General features: G+C 37.6%; 1 protein-coding gene across 2 annotated transcripts in view; it reads left to right on the top strand.

Annotated features, from left to right (window-relative positions):
• MEMO1 (mediator of cell motility 1) overlaps nt 1-15,102 on the top strand; it is a 56,473-nt gene that overhangs the window by 21,102 nt on the left and 20,269 nt on the right. For both annotated transcript variants that reach the window (XM_030557048.1, XM_030557049.1), the window contains 2 exons: nt 9,277-9,358; nt 12,423-12,491. In XM_030557048.1, coding sequence (XP_030412908.1) covers nt 9,277-9,358; nt 12,423-12,491 — 151 coding nt within the window. The remainder of the gene's footprint in view (nt 1-9,276; nt 9,359-12,422; nt 12,492-15,102) is intronic.

Raw genomic sequence — 15,102 nt, 5'->3', positions numbered from 1 at the left:
TGGACATAACCTGAGATGCAAAACCTCTAGCAAATCAGACAGCTCTATTAACGTATTTTCCCCTCTCCATCTCATTCTGAATAAACTGCAGTGGCTGTCTGCTTCTAAGCAATGTCCTGTGATCTCTGGGGCAAGCTGAACCTAAATTCTATTGCAAGATCTGTAGGACTATGATGTGGGGGTGGAAGGGGGAGGGGAGGGGAATAGACTGGAAATTCAATGACAACTTTAATAAAATCTTAAAATGCAAGTTTTTAAATACAGTCCGTATAATAGCTCCTTCTATTTAGTGTATTAAATTCCATTTGTTTTACACTGTCTGCACATCTTTCATTTTCACTATGCCAAAGCTTTTTTTATTAACACATAGCTGCATTATAGGACTTGTTTGGTGAAGCTGGGTGTTTTGGCACCTGTAGGCATCAGAGGCAATTTGGGATAATAGGGTAAGCATATTTACTGGATGTTTCTGCTAAAATAATTATCAGTGAATTGGGTTAGCCATATTGGCATTTAAGCTGTAATCTTCAGGTTTCAAAATAAACACCCCATAGAAGTTAATATGGGCTAGTTCAGACATCTTTTGCCTGTTTTAGGTTCCCTGCTGACTCACAAAGACAGCACTGCATTGATTTATCTTGATTTATGTTATCTGTGTTTTCTTCACAACCATAAATGGCTAAAAAATCATAAAATGAAAGATGCAGCTCAGGAGATAAGTCTATGCTAAGGGATGGATTTCATAGCAAATTCTGCAAATACAGAATACGCAAGGCCATGCTTGTAGCTCCCTGTCAGAAAGTTGCCACGTTAGACTTCCATTTCAAACGTTTCATTAGGTATTCCCATAGCTCTGGTACATATAAAGTAATCATTACATTCCTGTTACTGAAGGGAAAAATAAGAGGCTGAAGAGAAGTAAAAGAGGAAAATAAAGTTTTGAGGGTTGAAAGCAAGATGGCATTATCGAAAAATACACTGAATTAAAGTGCAAGCTCTTAGGGACAGAATTTTTTTCTGACTATGTAATGTGCAATAAGGTGCTGATTGTGACTGGGGCCTCTGGGTGTTACTACAATACAAATAATTTAACCAAAGTGGTAAACATTATAGGAAACTTAGTCTGAGAGGAATGCGCACACACAGGGTTGTGGATTTATTGAGATGTTCACGTAGCAAACCTTGCACAGATGTGTGAACTTATTGTAACTTTTATACTTTTCCCTATTCCCACCCCTTTTTGTTGCTCTCATTTGTCATGTCTGTAAACACTGTAAGCTCTTCAAGGCAGGGATCACCTCTTTTATATAAGGTTAACAGTTTTTGCAATCTTTCTTGGTACTTGAGTAATTTTGTCTTTGTTTTAAACTTCAGATTTGGCTTGTATCTGCCGTAATCCACAGTGAAGAAAATCATTTTAGCTTTGTGTGTGATAATTTGGTTAAGAAATAAAGAAGTTAAAAACCTTTGGAAGTGATTATGCAAATGTTCTGTTTACTTCATTTTCTTTAGCAAAATAATTTTAACTTTTAGCAACTTTTAATAAACTTAACTTTTAACTTTAACATTTTACAAAGAGATTCAGATGCATGACTGACATTCATTTGTTTGGAATGAAGAACTGTGAAATAAAAGCTCTTGTTAGTCAGTGGTCAAACTAGCATGCCTTTTACTTGAATGTCTCTGTGATCTTAAATTATCCCTCGTGTCTAGGGTTTGCAGTGCAGGTGAATGTGTAGATTCATGGTTGAATCTATTGAGACAGTCAACACCTCCATTGGATCCAAGACTTTTCTTAAAATGATACTACTTTGTACATTCTAAGAAACTGATTTGTAATGCAATGTGTATTATCCTTGCTTTAAAGATGTGATTCTTTGAGTGCAACTTCTGCTCGAGTACACATTTCAAATGTATATTTCAGTATAATTTTTTCTTACATAAATAAGGTCATTCAGTGTGCACAATTCTTTATGCTGTTAAGATTGAGAATTTATTTATCCAAAAAAAAAAAAGTTGGGGTTTCCAGAGCATCATTAATTTGGCTCTGTTGCATTCTCTGAATACCGAGAGTTACATTTAACATCAAAATTCTAATGCAAAATATTTGTGCTATACAGTAGAACCTCAGAGTTACAAATGCCTTGGGAATAGAAGTTGTTCGCAACTCTGAAATGTTGTAACTCTGAACAAAATGTTATGGTTGTTCTTTCAAAAGTTTCCAGCTGAACATTCACTTAATACAGCTTTGGAAATTTACTATGCAGAAGAAAAATGCTGCTTTTAACCATCTTAATTTAAATGAAACAAGCACAGAAACAGTGTCCTTATCTTGTCGAATATTTTTTTAAACATCCCCTTTTTTAAATAATTTATATTTAACAGTATTGTACTGTATTTGCTGTTATTTATTTATTTATTTTCTTGCGTGTGTCTCTGCTGCTGCCTGATTGCATACTTCCAGTTCCAAATGAGGTGTGTGGTTGACTGGTCAGTTTGTAACTCTTAGGTTCTACTGTGTACTATGTTACTGTCTCTGGGAGGACCATAACTTTGAATTTCCTGATTCTTTTGTACTGACATTCCTAATAAAAGCAGCAAAGAATCCTGTGGCACCTTATAGACTAACAGACGTTTTGGAGCATGATGCATCTGAGGAAGTGGGTATTCACCCACGAAAGCTCATGCTCCAAAACGTCTGTTAGTCTATAAGGTGCCACAGGATTCTTTGCTCCTTTTACAGATCCAGACTAACACGGCTACCCCTCTGATACTTGACATTCCTAATGTGATTCTTTGGACACCACTATCCCAGTCGGACACCAGTGTTTCTCCACTGCCAAATAGTAGCAGATGACCGTGTGTCTTGAAAGTTAGCTTTCTGATGCAGGAGAAATCAGTGATGCAGAGTCTGGGTATATTCTAAGTATAACCCATGCACTAGATCTGTAATAGTGATGGTCAGACAGCATGTAGTGTAATCCCTTTTTACAGGAATCTCTGCCCATCAGCTCCAGTGTGCTCAGTTAGTTCCCAGAGAGCAGCTATCTCAAGAAATGACTAATCGAATACCAAGGCAGAGAAAAACTCTACTGCTGTTCACACAGCAACCTTTACAACGTCCTCTGCACAGAACCTTGCATAATGAAGACTAACACTGCTTGTCTTTTCAAGTCTGAAAATCTTCTTCCATGCTAAGAAAAATCATTTGGAGACTGTCATAGCACACATAGTGACGCTTACTATAAAGTAACAGCTAGTGCAAAATCTTTTGTATACAGTTGCCCATCATGCAAAAACAGAAGAGTTCGTGTTTTGTAGTGAGCAACAATGACTCAAAGTGCACAAAACCTTAAAATTGTGGTTAATTGCTAGGAAAATTTGAAAATTGATGCCAGTAGCTCATGCTCTTTTTAACTGTTCCATGGCATATTTTTAAGTAACATGCAAAGGATTTTCCAGCTATTATCATAAGGAAAGTGAGGTTCCACTGGAAATGAAAGAGTATATGTGGTGTTTATGGCATGAACTCTTGATCTGTTTCCAAAGCAGTCCTCCCTCCACTAGAAAATAAAATCTGATATATTAGATCAGCTTGGAAATAATCAGTGAAGAATGCATTTAGAGGAGCTAATTTTTTTCAGTGTTCATGTTCCAGGCTATTATGGAGGGACCTAAGAGTCTGATTGATGCAATTTTGATTGCAGTCCTCCTCAGTCAGGAGCTACAGTTTTCTGTTGAGAGAAGATTTCATGCATGCACCTTACAATTACCAAAACTACTACAGACCACATACCACTTTAACTTTGGCTAGCTATGGCAGCTTTCCATCCCTCACTTTAACTGCCCTTCTGCAAACAAGCCTTTACCGGTGCAGCCAACTACACACAACAATTAGTATTAGAGGAAAAAATAATATGGTAAATCTACATGAGCAGGAGGACAAAAGGAGGACAGAGTTAAGATTGCAGTATGAGATCTTCAGTATGCCATTGTTGTAATGATAAGGTGCAATCTTTTGAGTGGGGGAGTAGAGAATATGTACTGTGAGGTGGTTTAACTTTTTGTTTTCTTATGTGGGTTTGTTTGCTACATTGTATGTGTGTAGCAATACTGATTGCTTCACAACAAGTGTGTGTGTGTATGTATTATATTTCGGTACATAGAGATGCAAAATCCCAAAATGAATAAGGTTTGTCACTCTAGAGTAGATAAAATGTGGATTTTCCTATGCCTCTCATGAAATTGAGATTAACCAGGACATACTTTTATTTTGTCAACTATTAATATCAGGACTTGACACATTAGTCGGGCACCTAGTAGCCAGAGATCTAAACCTGCTATTCAGAGATCAGGAGAAAGATGAGGAGCCTGCACAACAGTAAAGTGCAGGAGCAACACTCTCCTGAGAAGCCCATGTTGGTTCCCAACAGTTACTGGGAAGAAGGAAGTTGCTGAGCTTTCTACCTGGGTTCTGTCCCTGGACCCTGCTTGGGGCTACATCTTTCCATAGCTTTGGGAAGGAATAACAGCTGTCCACTAAAGAAACTTCTTTGTTTCTAGCTGATGGATGTAGGAAGCAACACACTATCTTGTGTTGCCTTTTATCCCAGATTTTCCCCAGCCTTCTTTATGCATAGGTCTTTTCTTGACTTGTGATAAAGTCATTATACCTTTTGTCTGTGTAATTCTGAAACAGAACTCAAAACTGGGATCAGAAGAGCTTTTAAGTGACTGCTTTAGTTTCTGATACAAACATTAGCAGCATAGCGATTTGGTTTGGTCTCGTCACTTATTTTTTCATAATGCATTTTAATCTGTTAGGTTTTTTTCGCTTGTTAATTGGTTAAAAAATTTTCAGAATGGAAGGAATTTTTAAAGTAAATAAATCACGTTCCAGGTTTTAATCTGAGGAAAAAACCCTGCTTGCATTTGGTCAGTTTCATGCCCTTCTATTAACTATTTGCAAAATATCATGTTTTAAAAGTTAATTCAGAGTGTAGATAAGAGACTCAGTATATTTTTCTCTTTGGATATGTGCCTGGGGGCTCAGAGGATAAGGAGATTGTTAAAAAAAATTGTAGGGGGCACAAATCTATATTTTTCCTTTGAGAGGCATCTATACTATATGTTAAACCATATTTGAACTTGGTTTAAATACAGGTCCAGATAAACTGGTTCCAAAAATTGGCCCCCAGCCATAAAGTTTTACTGAGTGCTGCCTGTGAAGCTTTTGATTTTAATGAGAGTTGATGGTATTCAACAGGTTCCAGTGTTTGGCCAGCTGGTATAAACAGGGAAAAAATGAAACCATTTTCAAAAGAGCATATTGTAGTCTAAATCCTTAGCTTGCTCTCAATACTATGTCATTGCTTAGTCTTGAATGGTTTTCAAAGCTAAGTTATGTTCTACCCACATTGGAAGCAAAACCATGCTGTAATTTTTTAAAATTAATTTTTACTAGCACTAAATCTTTAATGGTGGTTGTGCTTGGAGGAGTATGGCAGGAATTGTTTGGAGTGCTAGTGACAAGTGGAATGAAGGAGGGAGAAAGGAGAGTGACAAGGAGAGAGAGAGACTCAGGGTAGAAAGAAAGGGGGGAAAAATGGAAGGCAGTTTACCGCATACTTGATAGCGTGCTTTACATCGGTGGCAGGGAAGAAATACTGAATCCAAAATAGACAGCGAGTTCAGACATTAGAAAGTGATGGGCAAAAGGCAAGCGGTTTAAAATCACTTAATTTAAGACTGGTTTCATATTTTGTCATTGGTAAAAGACATTTCCACTGTGACTCATTTTTTTAAACTAATCACAGGATTCATTCATCTCCTTTGGGAATTATTTATCCAAACACACACAGTATGTATTTCTTCTTAGATCATCTTATACTAAATAATGTCTCTTTGGTTCCAAAAATTATATTTGTTTGCATACCCACTTCAGATGAAACCGTTGACTTTAGCTAAGCAACTACCTTTAATACCTTTTTTAAATGCTTAACTATAAAGTCACATTAAGGGTCACTTTGTGACCTGAGAATCTAATTAATTGATTGGTTCAGAATATCAATATCCTGTTCCTATAAATATGTCATATATAATTAAAATTAGAGGGATTGTAACATGTCACAGTGCTATTTGGCTTTCTTTATTGAAAAGGATGTTTTATGCAGTGGTGATGTAGGCTGTGTCGGTCTGCTTATATTAGAGAGTCAAGGTGGTGGTGAGGTAGTATCTTTTATTGGACTGACTCTCTGTTGACTAAAATCTGCTAGTCAAAATTGACAGCCAGTTTTAGGACCTATTCCTGATATATGTGGTATAATTAGAAAAATTGGTACATATGCATGTAGGACCACCAAAGCTGACCTAGTCCTTTACTTTTCAATACATGCTTGAGCAGTAATGATTATAATTGAGTACTTATCTCAAACTTTTAAAATTTCTATACAGTGTACAGTATATTAGTTGTGCAAGTCCATCCTCCACTTGCTACTATGTAAATGTAAATGTTTTAATATATTTAAGATGTTAAGATATAGCCAATAATTGAACAAATTATAAATTGATATTAATTTCTGTATTCAGTTACAGACGTTAAGACTCAACACCCATATTTTACTTGCAGCATGCAATACTGTCTTTATATAGTGCTCTGCAGCCTATTTAATCTTTCACATCTTATAGCCCGTGTAGCTATCTAAGTATGTAAGTATGTTAGACCTCTGTCTATCATTTGCAAGATTTTAGAACTTTCAGGTGATCCCCAGTTATAAGGTTATTTTGTTGTTGTTCTTCCTTAATATGTAAGGATAGGTAAACTGAATTACGAGACCCATTCCAAAACTGAAACTATAGACTCAAACCTTTTTTGAGTTTGATAAAGTTTGGTTAGCTTTTCTTCTTAGTTATTTTTTCATTTTTGTGTACTTCTACACTGCCCAATTCTGGTCCGGACCAGAGATGAAAGTGCTAAAATCAGACATGAGTGACTGTCCTTGAGAGATTACCAGCCCAGGTTTGCAGCATCAAGAGGTCTGGATAAGACTAAGCATTTGAGCTTTTGGATGCTTATCAGTACCAAACTTTCTGAGGTTTGCCCATCACTAGTAGCAGGGTTTGAAAAATTTGTTGGACATTGGTCTGAGAACCAGAAGTCGATGCAAAAGAAGGGGCCCCATGAGAGACTATGCCCTGCTGAGAAGCCAACCCTCAATTCAGCGCCTACCTGTTTGGAAGGGAGAGGGTGCTGGATTTCTGCTAGTGTGCTATTAATAAACCCTTTATTTTATTTTTACTTTATTTGGGCGGGGGCATGGGCAGCTTCATTTTTTGTATCAGCTTTAGGCTTGCAGGGGTTTGATAAATTTGAAGCCCTAATTCTATTTAACTGATGGAAATGAGAGAGAGCTTTCTACCTCTTCAGTTCCTCCATAGGCTCCTCATTGCATACTGCAACTTTAGTCTATCCTCCTGGCTGCTGAGAAGAGGATAGGAAGAGAGGTCTGTCTATTCTACTCTCTTCCTTCAGTAGTCTCCATTTTTAGATAATTCTCTCTCTGCTGATGCTCATAATGGTCCCAAGCAGCAGAAACAACCTTGTGAGATTGGAGCAATTGTTGACAATTTCACTGCTGCCCAGTAAGTACTGTATTACATCAGTGAAAAAAGCTAGTCTTGCTAATGTCATTCTTCTACTCATTGGTAAAGCTGTGAACAACAGCAGAGGCATTTGGGCTATTTGCAGACTGAGAAAGCCAACAGTTCATTGGTTTACATTCATCTCAAATTTGGAAGATTTTCTTATCAACCGTAAATGTAGAAAATGATTAATTATAAAGTGGTAGCTTGAATTTTGCAGAAATTGCTGGCTGAGGTTCTCCTCTCACTAGGGAAAACTCTGTTGCCACTGGTGAGTGGCTGAGAGGATTTTTCAAGATCTGGGGCCTGGTCTACACTAAGAAGGTAAGTCGATTTAAGTTACGCTAGTTAAGTTATGTAAGATACGTAACTTAAGTTGACGTAGCTTAGATTGACTTACAGTGGTGTCTGCACCAGGCCCTGTTGACAGGAGATGTTCTCCTGTCGACATAGGTTCCACCTCTCTGGAAGGTGGAGTACTGAAGTCAACAGGAGAGCGCTCTCCCATCGACTTGTCATGTCTTCACCGAACCGGCTAAATTGATACCCAGTGCATCAATCATAGCAGTGCCGATTTAGCCTGTAATGAAGACAAACCCTGGCTGTCATACTGGCTGCATGCCTCCATTTAAGTTGTTTAGAGGTCTAAACAAATCCTTGAAGAAATTGTCAGCTTGAAATCTAGTCAGATTGAAAAATGATTGTTAAAATAGTTTCAGGTGCTACATCTATGCCTGAGTTTCCCTGCCAATATTTGTGACACAAACAGGGCAAACTGATTTTCTGTACAATACATTGCAAGTGAAAGTGACTTAGACAAAGTTCTGTCAAATGCATGTGGTAAAGTAACTGAAAAAATATATTTTTTCTTTACTCTTTTTGTTATAATAGTACTTTATGTGTTATTTGTAACAATAGTAAGTAAACATTTTTCAGATGAAAGTGAAATTTTAAAAAAGTTAATTGTGTTCCTCTAATAAAGAACATTGTGTTATAATATGGTAAATATCAGTTTCCCAAGAGTAGTTTTACACCAAGAGAGAGTACTCTGATATAAATATATTAAAACGTATTTTCTTAATGTTACCAATAACAGCTCTGATTGCAAGGATTTCTTATAACCTATAAGGGCTAGTAAAGTTGCAAATCCTCAGCACATGTCAGGGTGCTCAGTAGCTTGTGGCATTGGACCCTAAAATGAAAACTATTAAATTGAAATCTAAACAGTAGATAATTAACAAAGTAAATTAATTGAATGTATATCATCACCCCCTTGTGAGATTGTCAGTGATAGTTGTGGCCCTGGGCACATTATATGTATGTCTCTTCTGTTCACCGAACAAGAACAAACTGGGTGTGCAAATGATGAAGTAATTATAGTTTTGGAGGCTAAAAAGTTCCTGACGTGACCTTAAGCAATATGGGTTATGCTGCTTTTATAACTTTTGTTTGATTCTTTATTTTTTATACTCTTGAAACACAAACCTTTGATTTTATTTATAATGGTTTTAAATCTCATGGTAATATTTTAAGATAACTGATTGTACTTGGTTATATTTAAACTGTGCTAGATTGTATATATTAAACTGTGCTAAATTGTTTGATTTATTTCAATATTTCCTTGTATTTTTGTAGGACCCCAGCTGAATGCACAACTAGAAGGTTGGCTTTCTCAAGTACAATCTACAAAAAGACCTGCTAGAGCCATTATTGCACCGTAAGTTTCATATCTGTATTTTAACATTTGCGATATTAAGTCCTTTCTTCAGATCTCTCTTAAAGTATTGTTTTTTGCCTAAATAGTATGTTGACTGGGCTCCTGTTAAATTAGGGTTCTCAAATTGGGTATCGTGACCCCTCAGTGGGTTGCAAGATGGTTACATGGGAGTCACGAGCTGTCAGCTCTATTGGGCTGACAGCCCTGAGCCCCTATTAAATTATCCCTCCCTCCCCCCGTTTTTAATTTATAAAGGGGTCTCACTCAGAGGCTTGCTGTGTGAAACGAGTCACCAATACAAAAAGTTTGAAAACCACTGAAAATACTCTGAATATCATGAAAACTGAGGCATAAGACCTGTGTACAGTATATGATTGATTATTAGTTTCTGTGGACAGATGAGATAGTAAAAGCATTCCTTTTCCCAGAAAAAAGTTTGTTCCTACAAGCCAGTTCAGAGGTGATTTAGTAGAGTGATAGTATAAAGATTGCAAAGTCGTCAGATTCTTTTTTTGTCTGTATAGCACCAAGTACAGAATTGATACATTAATAATAATAATAATTAATAATGGCTACCTAGATTCTGTAAACATCTTATGTTAATGTGGATTTTGACTTGTGGATCAGTTCAGGTTTATCCTTTTTTGCTTCCATTTGTTTTCTTGGAAGAATTTCAGTTTAAAATGTTTTTTAAATAATACTTGATTTGGGTTCTAAAAGTATCTTTGTATGACTGTGCTTCATATGTCTGCTTCTGAAAAATGCTTTCAGAATGATTAAATAGACTTTGTACCACGCTTTCAAAAAAATTACTCTTTGGGCTGTGAACAAGTATATTATGTTAAGCTCAAATGCTAATTCTCTTCAGACATTTGAAATAGCAGGAAAAAGTGGTTTATTAATATTCCTCCTCCTCCAAAAGAGCAGTGACACTGACGAATTCTAGACTTCTAGGTAATGCATGAAATAGTTTTTTTTCAATGGTCAAGCAGGACCATGAACCAAATACCCTGAAAGATCATGCCCTTACTAAATACTGTAAAAGTTCTTAACCTGAACTGCAGTGGTGAAGTAATGTCAGGCTGTAGAAATCTTTTAACCCAGTTTTCCTTGTGTCCCTTCAGTCTCTATGAAAGCAATGAGCACATTCTGACTGAACTGTGGCCCCATGCAAAGATCAAAGAATATCACTTCTAGTGCAAACCATAGGGAGGGTGAACAGATACTGGAAATAACAGTTGTAGTTTGGTCAGGAGTATATTCTTATTACTTTTGAGAATATATCTATACTAGCATCAAAGACACTGAAAGCCATAAAAATGTATTGTTTGCAGGAATAACAGTTACTGCAAAATTTCTAAACACTTGTGCAAGTGTCTGAACTACCAAAGTAACATAGCAAATAGGAAAATAAAAAGAGCACAGCTATTTTGCAAAAAGCCTAGCCGTGTTTTTAAAACTATTAACATGGCAATAAAATCTTAGACTGGCCATGCAGCCCTATATAGTTTCCTGTCTGCAGGATAGATTGGAAAAATAACAGCTAGTCATTTCTAAAACACATTAAGGTAGAATTGGCACAGGAGATATAAGGTGACAGAATAAAAGAGTGAGGCCAATCCAGCTTACTATGAGATGGAAAAGATATATCAAGGTAGGGTAATTTGGTTATAGTGACTTTCATTTAAATGTAATACTTGATGTATATTTATAACGATATCACAGAAGTTACAGTAAGAAACTGAACCCAAATCCTGCTAACATTATGGAAGACGGTGTGGTCAAGTGGACAGATACTAGACTGAGTTCTGTTTCCAGCCCTGCTACTGATTCTTTTTGTGACCTTGGGCAAATCATTCATTTATCAGAGTCTCTGCTTTCTCCCCTGTAAAATGGAACAGTGATGCTTACCTTCCTTAATAAAAATGGTTTGAGATCATTGAATGAAATAAGTGGTGTAGAGAGAAATTACAGACTAGGTAGTCAGATTTTCAAGGTCACAAGGAATCACTGTGATCTACTCTGACCTGCATAACAGCCATCAAATTTCACCCAGTGATCCTCCATTGAGCCCAATAATTTGAACTGTAGCATATCTTTTACAAAGATAAACCCTCTTGACTGAAGGGATTTCCAACTCACTGTGTAAGCCTGTTTCAAGGTATAATTGCTTTCACTGGTAATTTCTTATTTCCAGTTTGAAGTTGCTGTCTTCAATTTCTAGCCATTGGAGTTTGTTATGCGTTTCCTAAATTAAAGAACCCTATACTGTCGGATATCTTCTCTCTGCATAGATGCTTATAGACCACTTCTGTTGTAGGATTGATCTCCTTAAGTTTCCCCACACCCATTTGTTATGTGGTAGATATATTCTTTCATTGCCAAGGTACATCCCCTCACTTCCTTTCCCACTTGCTTCCCATTACATATAATATTCCTTTAGTGCTAGAATATAGGTATTGCTTTCACCTTCTTGTTGTTCATTACTCAGTGTGCTACAAAGTTCTAATGATGTATAGTTGTATGGTGTGCAGCATATTGACAAACTTGAAAACCTAGGTGACCATGGATTTGTTATAGTATCTTAGATAAGTAATACAATTTACTTAGTGCCAGGGGCTGCCTTTAGCAATAAAAGGTACAATGCCTATAAATAGTAGTAAATACAATATGTACAGTATATCTGGGATGTCATGGGCCAGTTAATCTTCAGTTTTGTGTTTTTATTTAGATTTTTTGTCTTACAAAGATTTCCATTTCTTTTGCCATTTTCAAATAAGCTGTCAGTTTTGTTGCTACTTTAAATAGCCTTCATAAGGAAAAGAGTGGAACGTCTTAAAAAATAAATTTTTAGAATATATTGTAACCAGCACATCGCACATATACCTCATATTGCCTTTTAAAAGTGTCAGCCTTGGTTAATACTTGCCAACTCTTATTTCACAAGTTGCTGTTTTGATCATTCTCTTAACAAGTTTTTCTTTTTAGATTGCTAATATTAATATGCTACTTGTTCTCAGTCTTAAACCTAAAAGTTAATGTTAAAAATGTTAATGTTTTGTAGTCATGCTGGATATACCTACTGTGGGTCATGTGCAGCCCATGCTTACAAACAAGTGGATCCTACTATTACGTAAGTAGCACTAAATATTTCAGTTTTTACATATATACACACACACTGTTTATTACAGTGTAACTCCATTGAAAGTGGACTTGGCACAAAACTGGAGTAATTCAGTGGTAGCTCTTTATGTGAACTTGATCCAGCTCCCTTTCGTAATCAGTGGACGCACCCTCATCGGCCTCAGTGGAAGTTAGACCAAGCCCTGTATAATCATAGATTTTTAGGATCATTGCAATTTTCCAGTCCAGTGGTGCTCAAGTTGTGGGTCGGAACCCCATTTTAATGGGGTCACCAGGGCTGGTGTTAGACTTGCTGGGGTCTGAGCCCCACCGCCTGGGGCCGAAATCAAAGCCCGAGGGCTTCAGCCCTGGGTGGCAGGGCTCAGGTTACAGGCCCCCTGCCAGCCTGGAAATGAAGCCCTTGGGCTTTGGCTTTGACCCACTGGCCCGTGGCAGTGGGGCTTTGGCCCCCCGCTCCTGGGGTCATGTAGTAATGTTGTCAGGAGTCGGTCATGGTGTAATGAAGTTTGAGAACCCCTATTCTGGTCTGATCTCCTGCATCACACAGGACATAGAATTTCACCCAGTAATTCCTGCATCAAGCCCATAACTTCTGGTTGAGAGAGAAAATATCCTTTAGGAAGATATCCAGTCTTAAATTCTCCAGGAGTCTATAAGTATAATTACACAAAAAAACTACATTAAAAGAACATTGGTGCAAAGTCAGAACTCAGAAGGTAGAAAATGCCAGAATTAAGGTTGCCTGTACAACACAATTAGTGACCACTTCTGAAAAGTCTTGTTAAGTGACATTGAACCTCTGTGGCAGAGGCAGAAATAGAATCCAGTTCTCCAGAGCAGCATTTGGCTACCTTAACAATGAGGCAGTCCTTTCTCTTCCTGCAATCCTTGGCCTCATTTACTGCGCACCTTCCAAAGCTGAAAGCTCTTTCACAGAGCCACAAGCACAGGCGTGTACCTGGTGTGGTTCACAAACTCCCTTGCCCCTTTTGTGGCAAGAGGGAGACCCTAGTACACATCTGTTACATCAAGTTGCAGCCCCTCTTTTAGCTCCTCCAGAATCTCCCTGCACCTCTCTATTTTGGCAAACCCCATCTGTGACCCCACTAAGTCATGAGATCTACTTTTCAACCTCCTCCTGGCACTGGCCAAGACGACTATCCATCATATGAGGAAGAGGAAGCTGGCTGGGTGAGGGGGTGCTCTGCAACTGTGGGGCCTACTTTTATTTCCTTGTCCAATGACACCTCCAGGCAGAGTTCCTCTGGGTGGCATCCACTCACTCCTGAGATGCCTTTGAAGAGTGATGGGTGCTGTCAAGTGTTTTCTGCTCAGTGTCCCCTTTTGGTTCCCTGATTTTTACCCTATGACTTTCACTTACCTCTCTGTTTTTTCATTTGTTGTCCCCCGTATTCAGTTGTGACTTAGGTCCACTGTTCCCTCCCCCCTGGTTAAGGACCTAGGCCTGCCATTTTCCCCACATCTACAATCAGGTACAAACCTTCCAATTCCTGCAACAAATGAGGCAGGAGTCCTACAAACAATAGCTTCCTTCACTATACAACCGTGACTCATCCCGAAAGTAGGTCCAGCTTGTGCACAGAATGAGGTCCTGTGGAAAAAATGGTATATGATCACTGAAGTCAGTGGGAGTTACTAATTGTTCCAACTGTACTTGTTCCGAAAATGCACAGGCACAAAGCTGGTCTGCAGTTGCCTGCTGAACCATAGGGCCAGTTATTGTAGTTTAAAAAATGAAAATCTGCATGTATTTTGCTAGTTGCAGCATATTTCAGAAGTTCCGCCACGTATTAACAATCAGTTCTCATTTAAAGTATCTTCAGTGTTTGATTCAAATATGCATTTTGAAGCTAAATAGTGATATTTTAAAATAGATAGTGTTAGAAATAATAAACTAGTTTCTTTTTTGTTTCATCAGTAGTTTATCAGAAAAAAAGCAAACTATGTTCCAAAGTAGTAAAGTTATTCTGATTCTTTCTGAAATATTTTGAGCAAAATGAGAACAACTTTTTTAAAGGAAAACAATTGATAACACTATACGGGTATGTTTTCTGCATTGACATTTCTAGAGCAAGTTCTTCTTCCCAGATTTAATGGCATTAAATTGCTCGATTTTTTTTCTACATCACTTATTGTTTACCACGTAGCTTGTTTAAAATTTGCAAGAGCATCTCATTCTGCCTCAGTTGAGGAGCTGTATTTTCTGGATAGATTTCAAAGTGGATTGATGCAGCACATCAGCATTTTTTCCTTTGCTTTGCTCCACCACTGCTTGCACAAAAAGCAAAGCACAACAGAACTGGTGGTATCTACCTGCTGAAGCACTATCATAGATTTCCCATGCAAAGGCAAGACTGCTTCTGAAAATTTCTTTGGCAGGAAAGACTGACCTTTAATCAGGACCAGAGACCTGGTGAAATGACTACCTGTAGCCCACAAGAAGACAAATCCTGCAGTGCCAGTAGTATGCTAATGACATGCAGGTCTATGTAATTTTTTCATGTAACTGACTCACAGATAACAGAGTGCTTGAAGGAGACTAGAGCATTGGAGAAAAAAAGCAGCTTGCTTAAATCAAA

Source organism: Gopherus evgoodei, chromosome 3 (assembly GCF_007399415.2).
Source record: "Gopherus evgoodei ecotype Sinaloan lineage chromosome 3, rGopEvg1_v1.p, whole genome shotgun sequence".
Taxonomy (NCBI): Eukaryota; Metazoa; Chordata; order Testudines; family Testudinidae; genus Gopherus; species Gopherus evgoodei.
The sequence above is the reverse complement of the archived record's forward strand: the minus strand, read 5'-3'. Positions and strand labels throughout refer to the sequence as shown.